General features: G+C 37.0%; 2 protein-coding genes across 3 annotated transcripts; one reads left to right on the forward strand and one right to left on the reverse strand.

Moving 5' to 3' along the window:
* Positions 1-303: 303 nt before the first annotated feature.
* On the reverse strand, positions 304-2,506 carry LOC149017941 (uncharacterized). Of its 2 annotated transcripts, none has more exons than XM_089154257.1 (2): positions 1,141-2,506; positions 304-536 (listed from the first exon to the last, which is right to left on the reverse strand). In XM_089154257.1, exons 1-2 carry the CDS (start codon positions 2,050-2,052, stop codon positions 531-533), a joined length of 918 nt encoding a protein of 305 aa, XP_089010383.1. In that variant the 5' UTR covers positions 2,053-2,506; the 3' UTR covers positions 304-530. The 2 variants fall into 2 exon arrangements, with proteins under 2 accessions (XP_089010383.1, XP_089010382.1); XM_089154256.1 differs by lacking the exon at positions 304-536 and having other exon boundaries at positions 835-2,057; positions 2,198-2,506.
* Positions 2,507-4,876: 2,370 nt separating this feature from the next.
* On the forward strand, positions 4,877-6,304 carry LOC149017942 (peroxidase 10-like). The gene is made up of 4 exons (XM_089154258.1): positions 4,877-5,121; positions 5,216-5,407; positions 5,514-5,679; positions 5,768-6,304. The coding sequence occupies exons 1-4, from the start codon at positions 4,918-4,920 to the stop codon at positions 6,172-6,174; spliced, it is 969 nt and encodes a 322-aa protein (XP_089010384.1). The 5' UTR covers positions 4,877-4,917; the 3' UTR covers positions 6,175-6,304.
* Positions 6,305-15,638: the final 9,334 nt, after the last annotated feature.

Here is a 15,638-nt window from a genome sequence, read left to right on the forward strand (position 1 = left end):
TTTGGGCGCTTTCAATCTAACTGTCTTTGGGGTCTTTTTATTTTGTTTCATGTTTCCAGATGATTTGTGCTGTCGTCTACTTCAGTTATGCCCCTGTGCTTGGTCCGTCTGAGAGTATTTCCATCTTTCCCTTTTGTCTCTTCTGGGGTTTTGCGTTCCGTTTCCTGCTTTACTTGTACAATTCTTTCACCAGTACTGGGGTCGCTGTTAAAAGTCACACCCCTGGGTTTTCGTTCTCCCAATTTTTGTTTTTTGCCTTCCGGTTTGTGGCTGGTTGATAGTTAACACAAAAATAAAGTTAATGTTGTAATGTATCCCAACACTCTTACCTAATCATCGTCTTGATACAATAGAATTTATATGGAACAACTCAAAAGGCCAAAAAAAATAAAAAGATAAGGGTACAATTGGATTATCAGACAACAACAAAACAAAACCAAGTCAATCTTATCCCACCTAAATGGGATTGGCTACATTAGTAGAAGAGCAATAATTATTTTACATCAAAGTAGTTCTTCAAAACTGTTGTTTCAGTCCTGCACAAGAATGCAACAAAAGAAGAACTTGAGTATTAATTTCAGGTCTCACCAAAGTATAATTGGAAGTGCTATTAAAGATTAAAGAATTTGATAAATATAATTCACATTTAGAAAAACATCTGCATTTTTATTACCTTCAGAGGCACCTAAACTCCTCTGAAAACAGCATATTTGGAAAATCTGAGTTTGAGCTTCTTTAACCTCTTAAGTTTTAGACTTTGGAGGTAAAATGGATATCATAACCTGATTTTTCTGGGTTCATGCATGAAGAGCACAATCCACCCAATATTGCATTATCTAGTTTACATCTGCAATGGCTAATGCATCATCCAAGGGCTTTTTGGCTCAAATCCATATCCGCTGACAATTTATCTTTTTGTGATTCATATCAATTTTTAACACTTTGGGCAACCAATTGGTCAAGGATGTGCTACGATGGTTTCTACTTCAAGATTAAAGCACAAAACAAAAATGTTTTAATAAAAATCCTAGTTGGTTGAAGAAATGCCTTAATGAAAATGATCAATTTCCTAACACACAATATAGATAGATGGCAACAAAACAGAGAACGAAGTAAGATGGTAAGCAGGAACTAGAGTACCTCATCATCATCATCATCGTCTTCTGCCTTCTTGAGGCGTGTGTTTCCCCCTTCCTTGCTGATTGGAAGTTTCATTGGTCCAAATGGAGTTTCTACGTCGATGCTCCCTTTAATGGAGTAACCAGTCCCTTTTCCTCTCATCATATCCCACAATGCAGACCCAAAATCCTTTGGCTTGAATGAGATCGGAATCTGAACAATCCCTGAATTTTTCTTCCCAATTTGGGCCGATTTTGAAAGCTTGGCACCACCTATGTTAACCTCTGCAAGCCATATCTCGTATTCTAATGTGCTCAATCCCAAATCAAAGTCATTCTGGTTATCCAATTTCAGATGAAGGGTTGCAGTGGTTTCTTCCAAAGAGAACTCATCAAACTTAATCTTCTCTAAATTAACATCTGGTTTGTGAGGCACAGGTATCTCACCGGTTTTCTCCATCGGAATTGTAATTCTTCCTATGACAGGTACATCCACAATAAACTCAAAACGAACCTTATAAGGAATCACACTACCCGGTTTAATGTCGTTATAGGTGCTCTTGATGTCATCGTAGATCAATGTGAGAGGGATTTTAATCGTTTCAGATCCATGAGAATGGATCGTCCCTGCATCAGGAATAAGGCCGGACAAGAGTTTCCTGCCATCGCTCTCAATCGAGTAATTCACATCAACTAGTGGGATTGGGATTGGATTTGGATTCTTCACAAGAACATCGACGACCAAATCGGCCTTCTTCAGGTCAATCGAAGGAATGTGAATTGCAGTAACATCTGCAGTAGGTTTTCCGAATCCTACAACTTCTTCGATCTTCTCTCCTACATCTTGGATGAAGTCCTTGACCTTTCCTAAAAATCCTCCTTGCTCGTCTTCTTCTTCTCCTTTCTTGTTCTTGGGTTTATCAGATGAAGCCATTTCTTCTGGAGCAAAACAAAATTTGATGCAAAAACTTTGAGGGAAGCTGATGCAACTAAGAAATTACAGAGACTGTAGATTTCAAGGAAGCATTTGGATGTTTGGGTTGGCGTGTTTTCCTGCACAGCAATCAAGCGTAACGCACCTGAGCCGGGAAATCGAGTCCGAAATTATCTCCAAGGAAATCGGGCATTTGAAAACGTCAGATTATATATTTATAATCGTCTGGGGAAGAATAGACTGAATACTATTCTTGAGGTTTTCGATCCATTCGTCATGGTAATCTGAGGAAGGGCGAGAGCTTTTTCTGCGACGAGAGTGGAGCGATGGTTCCTCTCTAGTTTGGCAACGATTCTTTGATGTTATTCATGATGATCATGATCAGATGATGTGGTTCCGGTGCCGGAGAATAAGATGGGGAAGGCAGAGGGAGAAATCTATGAAAATATCTGGGTTGCGACTTGCGAGAGAGGGTCGGAATTCGAAGAAGGAAAACCGTTGGAGATACAGGGGTTTTTTTTGTAAATTTGAGAAGTTAAAAGTAGTTTAGCAAAATAAAAATTTTGAGCAAAAATTGCATTTACACAAAAAATGGAGGTCCTAAAGCATCTTAAAATTGAATTTTTATTAGACAAATTAGTCTAATTTGTCAGAACCATTAAATTATTGTTTTTGTTTTCTTTTATATTTAATAGAAATTAAATTAAAATAAAACAAACAGTGATTTAATAGTTTTTAGTGATAAATTGGACTATTGTGGCCAATAAAAATCCAATTTTAAGTATCTATATTTTTCAAACATAAAATGGGATGTCAGTGTTTTAAGGCCTCCACTTTGAGGTGACAGTGCAATGAAGCACCCTCACCAGCAAATCCTCCTCAATCTCAAAGAAAGGAAAGTAATTCAACAACCCAAATACCTTTATGGATGGATGGTTGAAGATTTAGATCAAACCAAGATAGACCTGTAAATGGATAGTCGAAATCTACATCATTCGCATCCTTATTCGTTTAAGGTTGTTCATATCTGAACATTTTTCTTAATGGAAAATATTTGTATCCGTCCGTTAAGCAATCGGATTCGGATTCGGAATAATTGCTTATCAAGATCGGATAATATCCAAATAAAAAATTATCCAGATAGAGTAAACTATTCAACATTTTTTTCTCTGAAAATTGATGATAATCAGATTCAAAACCGATATTTGGATTCGGAAACCGGTAATCCGATAATCGGAAATAAAAAATTATCTAGTTAGAGAAAAGTATTAAACATTTTTCACAAAAAATGGTTGATAATCGGATTCGGATTCTATTGTAAATATGTTTAAAACTTAATATTATTTTATATAAATATATATTTTAATTGTGTCTTTTATCCTATGGTTTTATTTAGTCCCACTCGGGTAGAGAGGATCTAATTATATGGTTTATATATAGTAAGGGTCCATGTAATATTAATTTGTGTGATATCGAACCGAGCCTGAATCCTGTTGTGACCCATCTCTAAATCTTGGGGACTTTGTCATGGTGTAATGGGACCAATGTGAGAAAATTACCAAACTACCTCTGGATCAAATTACAGGTTTTAGGTTTTGGGAAAACAACCCGAACAACCCGGAGCCCTGTGGAATTCCTGGAAATGATTTACATTACTCCCACGAAGAATGGATGGGATGGGAAAAGACCTGCTGTCTTTAAGTGGTTCCTCCAAACTGATTTACATTACAAGAATGGTATGGTCATGGGAAATGACGACTTGCTTAGGTCAATTCAAGTGGCCTCTTGGTCCAACACTGATTTACAATGTTCATTGTGTATAGCTTCAAAATATGAAATAGACCTGCTTTTGGTCATGCAATCCAGGTTTAGCCATCATGAACATCAGAAACATTTTTCTGATTATGGTTATAGCTATGAAAATAAGATTGAAACCTAGAGGGGGAAAAAAAAAGGGGAGGGAGGGCACCTTCCCCCATCCCCCCCTGTCCCTTCCCCGTCCCCCCCCAAGGGAGGGTGTTTGTTGGGTTGTCTCCCCCCGGGTTTTTTTTTTTTAAAAAACCCCCCCCCAAAAAGATGCTTTCTGAAACTTTTATCCTTTTGCTTGCATTACTTTCTGCTTTTTTATTGCTCAGTCAAGTAGAGCTTTTATCTAGAGTGCATGGATTTTTTTTTTTTTTTAAGATGAACCCTGTAGTTTTGGAAACAACTACCATGACTCTTTCATTCTATACTTCGGGACATATGAGACTTAATTTCAAAAAGAGTCTACCATTAATTATACTTAAGATCAATTTAAATTTAAATTACCAATTCTTATTCATTGATCTAAATCTGATGCGATTAAATACAATTCGATTATTAATTTTGATTACAAATTGACTACTTAATCCAAATTCTATCCCATTTTATTCTAAGTATAATTGCATGTTCTTGTCAGGCCATATACAGTAAATCCATTAGCTCCCACTAGCCGTCACCCAAAGTCCACTTACTAATGAAAACCATAGATATGCATACATGTAACAATCTTTCACCACTGCAATCCAACTATAATTATAAAACATGTCCACTCAAATACCACATCCAAGGGTACATGGACCTCACGTCCATTAATGGTGGCATGGGCAAGAATTTCTATCCAGCCGCCTTGTTTCTTCTCTCTTCATTAATGAACAAATGACCTAGTGGAATTTCACCAAACCCTAGTGGCACTGCCACTTTGAAGCTTAAACAAAAGAAGCTTACACGTACCATTAATTATTCTTGACACTTATCTGTTTGTGTATCAATTAGCTCTATATATATATAACCCCACTACCTGGGTTGTCTTAAAGCATTAACATCCTTCATATCCAGGCAACTATGAATCCTAACTCTCTTTTTTCTTTGTTTGTGTTCTTGATTTTGAGTTCCATGGCGTCTGGCCAACTTGATTACAAATTTTATGATAATACATGCCCAAACTTGACAAAGATCGTTAGGTATGGCGTGTGGTCAGCTATGTACAATGATACTAGAATGGCAGCTTCTCTTCTACGTTTGCACTTCCATGATTGTTTCGTTGATGTAATTTACTTGCTTCAACACTGCTTATTCACTCTTCATCTTTCCCAACTTGTGTAATTTGCTTGAGAATGAGACTTTGTTTTCTGATAATTAGGGTTGTGATGGGTCTGTTTTGCTCGACGACACAAGCACTTCCATGGGTGAGAAAAATGCCGGGCCTAATCGCAATTCTGCTAGAGGCTTTGACGTCATTGATGCCATCAAGTCTAACGTTGAGAAGGCTTGCCCTTCTACTGTCTCCTGTACTGATATCTTGACTCTTGCGGCCAGAGAAGCTGTCTATCTCGTAAGGAAATCTATGCAAACATTGTTAGTTTGTGATTTTCATTCTTTTTTTAGGGTTTTTGTTCTTCTACAAAGTAGTAAATCTCTTTAATTATCATGTACTTTAGTCAGGGGGATCTTATTGGTATGTAGCACTAGGCCGGCGAGATGGAACGACGGCAAGTCAAAGCGCCGCTAATCAGCAGATACCATCGCCTTTCGAACCCTTAGCTAATATCACTGCGAAATTCACTTCAAAAGGTCTGGATTTCAAAGATGTTGTTGTCCTCTCAGGTATTGTTTTCTTGATGATCATCTTGCACTTTCTCTCCTTCCATTGAACTATACACTCTTAAATGTCTTTAATTATTGTTACGTACAGGGGCACACACCATAGGGTTTGCACAGTGTAGTAGCTTCAAGGAAAGGCTTTTCAATTTCAACAGCTCAGGTCAGCCAGATGCGAGACTTGAATCATCACTACTGAAGAACTTACAGACTACATGCCCAGATGCTAGTTCAGACACCAACTTGGCTCCTCTTGACTCTGTCACCATTAATAAATTTGATAACGTGTATTATAAGAACCTGGTGAACAATTCAGGAGTTTTGCAGTCAGATCAAGCTCTCATGGAAGACACTAACAGTTCAGCAATGGTGAACTATTATAGCAAGTACCCTTACTTGTTTGCCCAGGATTTTGGGAAATCTATGGTGAAGATGGGAAATATAGGTGTGCTTACTGGTAGTGATGGAGAGATTAGGAAGAATTGTCACGTGGTTAATTAGATTCAACATGCCTGCTGGTTGCTTTGTGACTTGATAACAATGAAATCTGCATGCAAATGTAACAAATAGTACTAGAGAGGAATGGAAATTAGTCAACTTGTTTTATCAATAAAACTCTTAAGTACTTCAAAGCTAACTTCCCATCCATAATCAACCTCTTGATTCTCTGCAAAAGTGAAAACGGAAGAAGAAAGACCATTCATTTTGCATCGTCACTGTAAGTCTGTAACAGTGACAACAACCCAGCAGCCATGAAATCATTCCTACCCTGCAAATACTATCTTCCGTAGATCTTCCTTTCTGAAGCATCGCCATCATCATCATTTATACATACTAAATATTCTCACGTTTCTCAAGTTTATACATGGAACGGGCCCCACATTTATGTACCTCAAGATTCTCAACTATTCACAATAACTTGTTCTGTTGCAAAAACTGTCTGAAGAAACTGAGGAATATGTTTACATATGTATATTGGTTAAAAGATTTTTTTTATTTTCAGTATAAATTTGTACCTTGGGAGAGGCTTGAAGATATGTGCATTACAAAACGAAAGACTATATTTGAAATTAAAATATTTTAGAAGAATACGTACGAGCACTTGGTAAGATTATAATCATAAACAAATTGAAACTAAGAAGTACCGATGATACTTTCTTTATTAAGATATGGAAATGTATTGTTATATGCAACTAGGTTTAATGTTTTTGAACCTCCTAGATCAAACAGTACCAAACAACTATGGTGCACCTAAATAATGGTTATACAGGTGTTCAAGTTGCATTCAGAGCTGATACAGAAAGACAAAGTAGAGAGAGAGATGGGAAAGGAAGAAGATGATACAAAATACTTTGTTCTAAGGGTAGAAGAGGAGTCCCAAAGGCTGTGGATGAAAGGGTGAGGGTATCTCTTTGGTTCAACCCAAAAAATTGAGTTTTTGAACAAAGCCCACAACACGAGTGCCAGTCCAGTAGCACCTTCTAGCTAGGTTCAGCTTGGTTTATGTCATGAGAATATTATGTATCCTTATACCCCAATACATAAATAACAAATCATGCTTTCTATACATAGACACAACAGGTTTAATTCCCTTCTCTTTTAAATGTAGAGCTAAAGTTTCCATAAATCAAAATTTTGACAACAGAAATAAAGAAGATAAGAAATCTTCTCTTTTTTTTTCCCCTAACTCTGGCAATGGATCAGTATTTGCTTCAGTAGGAATATAACATAAAAGATTAGTTGTATTAAAGGATAAGAGAAAATCTATAATTGAGAAGTTAATAATTTGAGCCACATTATTTGTAGGGACTAACAATCTGAGTGTATAAACGATGAATCTGTACTATTTGCTGCTCCAAAAAAAGAAATACCAAAAAGGAGTAAAACACACTTGTCACTCAAGCTCTCTCTCTCTCTATATGCATAGATACATGGAACATAGTCACGAGGACTTTTAGTCGTCTTCCTTTATGGGTGAAAGAAGAGATTTGGTGCTTGATGACATGATAAGGTTGGCTTACTGAAGTGGGTAGCCAAAAGGAAGTGGAGAGGAAAGATTGAAGGAATGTGTCTGCTGTGAATCAATCCATCACCATGTAACTAGTTATTTGTGCAACAGATGGAACTTAAAAGATCAAATGGTCTCTCTCTCTCACAAAAAAAATAAAATCTACATATGAACTGAAACTCTCAGCAGAGACTGAACAGGGATCAAATTAACACTGCAAACTAGTACAGCGCACGGATGAGAAAATGACAAATAATGAAGAAAGGGCATCGAAAGACACTCATGACTGCGATTCGTCATGGAGAAAACTGATCTCCACTGCAATTAGTCCCCTTTGTCCTCGTTCTTCATAGCAGCTGTGCAAAGTAAGTACCCCACCGGAGTCAACAAACTAGTCAATCCTGGGTCGATTTATAAATGAAAAAAAAATCCAAAGACTCTTCTGTTCTTATTCTCTTTACATAAAAGACTATCACAACTGTGATAAAAGCACATTTACATTGTCTCGACAATTCACTCCTTGTGTTTATCTTTAGTAGATCACAGTTAGTCACTTACTACTATTTTTGTCTTTTTCATAAGACACATTTACTACGAAATGATAGGTCTCCACTATTGAATCTTCTTTAGTAATTTTTTTTTTCCATTTTCACGTTAATAATTTCCATTATATGAGGTGTTTTTTTTTTTTTTTTATTCGAATGACATGTGATTCATACTGAATTAATGAGTTTGAATTTTTTGAGTTTTTCATTTACAGTGATTTGATATAAAAAAATCATCTTTTTATCATTAATCTCAAGATATGAAGGATGACCAATAATTAATTTGAGAAACACAAAGTGTTTTAATAGTTTTTATTTCATTTCCTCAACAATCCTGATCTTCACCGTACAATTGCTTCGTGCATTATAGTGCATCCAACACTTGATGGATGACATGTGGACAAATTTAATGGAGTCATAAGTTCGGTTTAAAGCATGTTTTCAAATCCGATGGTCACAATCAAATTTGTTTCCATGTCTTGGATTGGATGCACAAAAAGACTTGATGGAGAGGATCTAAATACTTACTCCAATCCTAAATTTCAAAAATGAAAAAAAAAAAACTGGTTGCCATTGGTGATCATCGTCTTAATCCATCATATGCTTGTCTGGTTCGGATCACATCCCCATTACGCACATAAACGGGAAGGTGGAGTCTAAGGGGGATTCCATGGATTTCTCTTTTCCATTATTTTTAAATATTTATAGATAGAACTCACCACTATTATGTGATTAAAGACATTGTTCTCGACAAAGGGGGAGGTGATCCAAATTCATGCTGGCCATCCCAACGACTAACATGATCTCTAGGCTCGAATGATTTATAGGCTTGATAATTTCATGCCAACAAATTAGATTCATCTTTTTCAAAGATGAGGAATCCCATAGACAAGGAATCATCATCATAATAGGGTAACGTTGCAACGATATATGACCAAAGTGAAGTTTGAATCATCATTGGTGCAGGAAGGAATCCACTTCTTACCCATGAACTTCCTGGGCAAGTGTCGTTTCACAGTCATGGGTCATCAGAAAATAATTTGTACTGCTTGTACTTAAAACTCTTTCATGGCATCCACCCACACTGTCCACATGCAACCACAGTTTGCAGGTCTACAATGGCTATAGAGTTTGTACAGTTTCTGATGCCTCCACATTCATAGACCCACAAGCTACCTTCTCCTTCTCTGAATGGTCCTTTGGAAACCATATACAGGGAGAGAGAGAGAGAGAGAGCTTTGAATGCTCTGATCATCATCTGATGGTGAAGGGGAAAAGACTTAACAGAGGTAGATGGCAAAGTGAGAATTGGGGAAATTCTATAAGAGATTCAAATCGAGTCAGTCCAAACGGTTCAAATTTATTTTATATTTAATGAATGGAGTCTATTTTCAAGCTTCAGACTTTCTTAGAATGGACAAAATCCCAGGCATTTAATGAAGAATTTTATGAAATAGAGAACCGCCATCAGAAAAGGTCCAAAATTCTTGCAGAAACAGTGTTCAGGCCTCGGGAGACGGTGGAGATCCATTTCATTTGTTTAAGCATTTCTTATTTTGCTTCTAATTTTATAAGCCAAACCGCTTTCGCTTTTTTAATTTTAAAATCAACTAGGTTCATGTTGCTTTCCATGATTCCTTTTCAAACCAAGGTGTTGAAAAAGGCTCTATGATGTGAAAGGGTTTTTCTAAGGTTTTGGTCTAAACAATTATTCCTACTTTCTCATAGCTTCTCTCATCTTCTGTCGAGATGTCCAGCGGGTAATCATGGGTTTCTCCTTTAGGAATATCGACCTGTTGCAGTTGAAATCCAGAACCCTTTTCTCATAATTTCGCTTGTCTGATCTACCCATTTTTAGATTTTGAAGTTTTCAATTCTGTGTTCTTGAAGATTGAAAGGGCTTAGTTTTACCTTCAAGTCGATCCTGCATTTCAACTGTTTCAAGGGGGTTTGTAAGCGCATCAATCAATTTCTGGTTTCCTTCAGGACCAAAAGAGAAAGTTTTGTGGAGGTTGTCTGGTGGTTACCCATGTTGGTTTTCTTGATCAACTCTGCAGAAAACCTAAAAAGAACACACCAAACTTTCTCTCCTTTCAGATTTCTGCCTTTTAACTCTCCTTTTTCCTTTGCTCTTTGCACTGTCGGTGGTATGCTTCCAATGTTCCTTTGTTAGAAAACCCAAAAGTCTTTTCAAGCTGTAACAGCAGGAAAAATTCAGTTCAAGCTTTAGCTTTTGTGGGTTTCTGAGTGGGGTTGATTTCTGGTCTCTGGAAAAGATGTCAATGCCAATAGGACCCCAACAACAGCAACAACCGACATCGGTTATTACAAATCAAGAAGCTTACAGTTCCCACTCGAGTCATGGATCAATAGGTCCAGTTATCGCTGTTCTGGCTGTGATCACCATCTTGGGAGTGGCTGCAGGGATGATTGGCCGTCTCTGCTGTGGAAGAAGAGTTATGGGTTACGGCCAATATGATTTAGAAAATTGGGTAGAGAACAAATGCGCCTCTTGCATCGATGGAAGAATTGATCCTCCGCCACGGCGACCACCACCACCACAACCACCACCCAATGGTAACGGTTCAGACGACTCTGTTCCGATCGAAAATCCTCAGGGAACGAAACAGACAGAGCAATCTGCAGAGAATCCACCTGCTGCTGCTGCTGGTGCTGATTCTTGATGTGGTATCGCAGCTTCTTCTTTTTTCCCTTTAGAGAAAGGTTTATGTGAAATGGGTCATGTTATTTTCTGTTAATCACCACTTCTAATGTTCTGAATCTGATCATTCTTGTTTTATAATTCTGGGATTCTCACAGTGAATGAGCATTTTTATGATAAAAACTGAGCTTTTTTTATTTAAATTTTTTCTGGGTAAGAGTTTGTCTTCTTTGTGGTAGGTTGGTTTTCTCGTATCCACCATCAACCATGATTCTGACTATCATAAGTAATTCAATCAGGTCAAGATGTGACTCCACCTTTCAGTGATTCAGGAAATCTCTCTTGTAAAACATTATATTCCTCTGATTATTACTAGATATGATTCAACTTTTCTTTTATTTCTTCAAGTGACTGTGGCAGAGGAGAAAAAAATATAAAAAGAAAGGAATGTGAACTTTGCAAGTGTTTAGAAAAATGATATCACGCTGGATTACGCAAGGAAGGTGCTGGTGTAGATTGTAATAGTTTTTTCTTCCAAAGATTTTGCTGCCGCATACTTAATGTGTAGAAGCTATAGAACAAAATTCTATCTAAACTTGCAAAATTTTCATTGAAAATTTTCATTTTGAGATCTTTGAAACGAAAAACTAGGAGACCGGGAAAAAAATCTCAAGTTTCGATCAAAACTATTGAATTTCATCGAAACCTCAAAATCTGGTTCCACCTAACTAAACTAGCCGGTTCATGAGAAAAAAAAATTCCTAAATTTTGTGAGAAACATGAGAAATTACGTAGAAACCTGGGACTTTTTACAAGTTTCGTAGCTTTTCTATATTTTCAAATTTTTTTTTTCTTTCATGTTTCCCCAAATACACCCTCCTCCATCAAGACTTCCCTATCCAAATTGCGTATTCCCTCAAACTAGTTATCTTAGGCATGTTGATGACCAGACTTATAAAGTTACAATTATCGATTACCTTGATAACCATAGGCATAAAATGTCATGAGATGTCTATGTTCGTTGGTTGAAGGAGAGGATGTTACAGGCATAATATTACTTAGCTCACATAATGGATCCACCGAGACACTCCTCTTAGCACTAAATTGTCTAAATTGTTGAGCACAAGATCTCGATCAAGATTCTCAATCGTCTATTTTGTAAAAGTATTTGGCATAATTAATGTGTAAAATCTGCAAAAAAAAATCATTTGTAATACAATATTGTGCATTAATTATGCAACACTGTAGTTGAGCTCCCATGAGAGAGAGTATGGAGCCTTTTTTTGGGCTGGAAGGATGTAAAGGAATTCGAGCAAAAGCAATGGAGTGATAATTCTTTCAAATATTGAACCCAAAAGATATATATTATTGAAAGGGAAGAATATTGTTATCAAATTGTGTTTCTCTTGCACTAATATGGATGTGAATTAAAATATATGTAACTTTTCTTTTTGGTAGTGTAAAAGCATACGTAACTGAATCAATAAGAGTTGGGTTTTCATTTCATTGGATGGAGTTTTCTTTTATCTTTTAGTTTTCCCGGGAGTATATTTTTGGCATAGGGGTGGGAGTGTTAATATGTATGTCCTGATTTGCATGATTGTTGGGTGGCAAAAGGCATATAGTGTACCAAAATTTACATAAAAAAAATTTATTCAACGATTCAGATTATCTTCAGATATGGACAGTGTTGATTATATCTCTATTTTTTGTATAAATGTATAACTCTTCTCCTCTATAACTAGTTTTTAGAACTAGTTTTTTAGTTTGTTGAAATTAGTAGATTGTCTAGTAACCATAGGTTTTGTTTCCTTTGAGTTTCCTACATAAAATTTTTATATATTCTATGTCAGTATTCTAGGAAGAGACAATAAGTTCGAAAAAGCCTTGCCTTTAAACTTGGGTCTGTTTCCATCAAAAAATTATTTGTAGCTAATGATAGGATAGTTGAGCGGTTAACAATTCAAAATTCCATGGGGAGGTCTTGGGTTCACACCCATCCGGGGCGACAGATATATTAGTAATATTCCCCCGCCTCCATAATATCAACTCGCCAGCTCCAAAAAAAAAATTATTTGCCATCAAAAAAGAAACACCAATTTGGTGCATAATAGTACATAGTGTTCTTTTAGGACCATGTCACTATCACCACGATACCAAAGAATTGGTACATGTTTCGCATGCGATACCATACCGTATGTAGTAGATACGTTTTGGTGTAGAATCAGTATTCATTACTAAATTTTGAGCCCAATACGACCCATGGGCCAAGTTCATTTTGGCCGATAATACAGTTCGGGCCCAAAAAGATTACAAGGTAAGAATTAAACTTGGGCTAAGCTACCCAACGGCCCAATCATCCTGGGCTTGAAACCAAACACCCTGGCCCACAGTGGGCCTCAAAAGTATAGGGCCACCCTGTCTGGGGCAGGGCTGACATCAACCCAGATCAATGGCCCAACTGGCCCAAGCCCGTTTATTATAGATGATCCAAGTTCAGTTTTCTTTTCGGAGCCCCTCATCAAATGACGTGTCACTCTCCTATTCGCTGTCTAGGATTCAATTAGGCTCCATTTAGGAGATCACTCACGGGCACGAGCAGTGTGTGCCTGGTACAACAATTAAATGCACCAATGGAGGGTTAGTAGGATGGTTAGGAACCTAACTTTTCAGTGGAGAAGTCGTGGGTTCAACCCTTGTCACGGTATGTAATATCCCCATCCCCAATGGTTGATTTCCCTATTCCCGATGGTTGATTTCCCCTATGAGGATCCGGGCCATAGTACTTCTGAATTTCTGCATGCAAAGCTTTGAAAGAGCTAAAAGTGTGCATGATAGAAGGATTTAAGCCCTTAAACAACATTGAGAACACCAGATTAGTCAGGGCAAAGCCTTGGAAACCGGGGTTGGCATCCCAAAAAAAAAAGGAACTCCACATTTGATCCAAATTGTCATAATCCTTAAATTTTTATAGGAAATTAAACTAATTCAATTATATAGAGTATCACCATGAGAACTAGAGACCAATTCTAAGGTCAGATAATCTTCAACATTCTTTTGCATGAAAGCAATATGGTAAAATATGCCCAACATTCTCAATAGTTGTACCACGAAGAAGGCAAAGAGGTGTTTAGGAAGCTTTTCTACGAAACAAAGACTTTCCAATAGCAAAAGCACCATACAATTTTTGCAACAAAAAATGTTTTATTTTTGGTAAAGTTGAAATTTTCCAAATTCTCTTCCAACAAAAATAAGGAGAATATGAGGATGATAGTTACCTTGAGAGTCTGCCATTGCCATGCTTTGATGATAGGTTAACCTTACTGTAAAATTCTCATATCTTGATTTACACCAGACCCATGTATCCTTAGAAGTAGGAGATAGAATCGGCATATCCAAAATGGCATTAACTTCCATGGGAGAAAATAAAGACGTTAAGCTCAGTTTATTCCAATTCAAAGTGGACCAATAGTCGGACCATGCAGCTGAGGGGGGCTAAGAATGCAATGAAAAGGAAGAGTGAGGACCCGACAATCTTTGTATATGTTAGTATGTTGACCATTACCTATTTGTCTCATTATGCCCTGTCTTAGGATTTTCCTGCCAATTAAAATACTTCATCAACCCTAGGAACAAGAGGAGGGCATATTCACCTTAAATAAGGACTTACCTCAAAGGTATTGGCTGATGTGGCTTGGGCCCAGAGAGTGTTAGGTTTAGTTAACAATCTCCAACTTTGTTTTGCTAAGAGAATTTTGTTAAGGCAATAGACACCTCTAAATCCGAGACCACCCTCTCTTTGCTTTTGCATAGAGTTTCCCAATGAACCCAATATATCCCTTTGCCTTGGTCATTTTTCTACAAAAATTCATGATTTTTTGGGTCATGCTATAACAAATTTTATTGGAGATTGAAAAACAAGACATGGCATAAAAAGATAAGGCAAATGCAACCGCCTTAATCAAGACCTCCTTTTCCAATGAAGATAGAAGCTTTCCTCTCCAACCTGAAAATTTTGAGTTAAGTCGATCCAAAATGAAGGAAAATGTTTGTACCTTAGATTTGTTTATGGAGGAAGGCAAACCAAGATACGTTTCATGGGATTGAGCTTTTTTAACCCTAAAGCATCCTAATATCCAACCTAAGATTTGAGGGAGTTTTTTTACTAAACAGAACTGCTGAATTGTCTAGGTTGATGTGTAAACCTTAACACCTACTTATATTTCTGAAAAACAGTGGTGATTGCTTGACATTTTAATGTGAGACACGAGAAAATAACTTGCAGCCATCAACAAAGAAGATGTGATTAATTTCTAGGCCACGGAAGATACCCTAATACCAAGGAGTCTAGACATCCCTCTATTAGCACAAAGTCTTTGGACTTTGGATAAAGATCTCTTGGCACAAGATAAAAATGTAAGACTAAGACTACTTTGTCATTTGATTTGAATATAACGATGCAGTGCTTCCAGTGAATAAAAAAAAGAAGAATTTTGCAGTTTAGTCACTGTTGTATTTCTAATTTTCTACGGGTTGGGTAACTCCAAGGCTTCAACTTATCCAAAAAAAAAAAAAAAAAACGAAGGCTTCAAGCGTTTCAATTTTTATTTTCAAAAGAAAAGCAGGTTTCCCCATTTCTATCTACCCAAAACAATGGAAATAGAAGAAACTAGAAAGGAGAAATTGCTAACCCCCGGTGCTTTTTGGAGGAGAGCTTGAAGTAAGGATTGTGACGGAACTTTACAGCGAT

This window comes from Hakea prostrata, chromosome 4, assembly GCF_041222555.1.
Source record: "Hakea prostrata isolate BN-2017 chromosome 4, UWA_Hpros_2, whole genome shotgun sequence".
Lineage (NCBI taxonomy): Eukaryota > Viridiplantae > Streptophyta > Magnoliopsida > Proteales > Proteaceae > Hakea > Hakea prostrata.

Coding starts and splice junctions, on each gene's coding strand:
- LOC149017941 (XM_089154256.1), bottom strand. CDS start 2,052: ATGGCTTCATCTGATAAACCCAAGAACAAGAAAGGAGAAGAAGAAGAC.
- LOC149017942 (XM_089154258.1), top strand. CDS start 4,918: ATGAATCCTAACTCTCTTTTTTCTTTGTTTGTGTTCTTGATTTTGAGT. Junction 5,122..5,215: donor TCCATGATTGTTTCGTTGAT/GTAATTTACTTG, acceptor TCTGATAATTAG/GGTTGTGATGGGTCTGTTTT. Junction 5,408..5,513: donor CCAGAGAAGCTGTCTATCTC/GTAAGGAAATCT, acceptor CATGTACTTTAG/TCAGGGGGATCTTATTGGTA.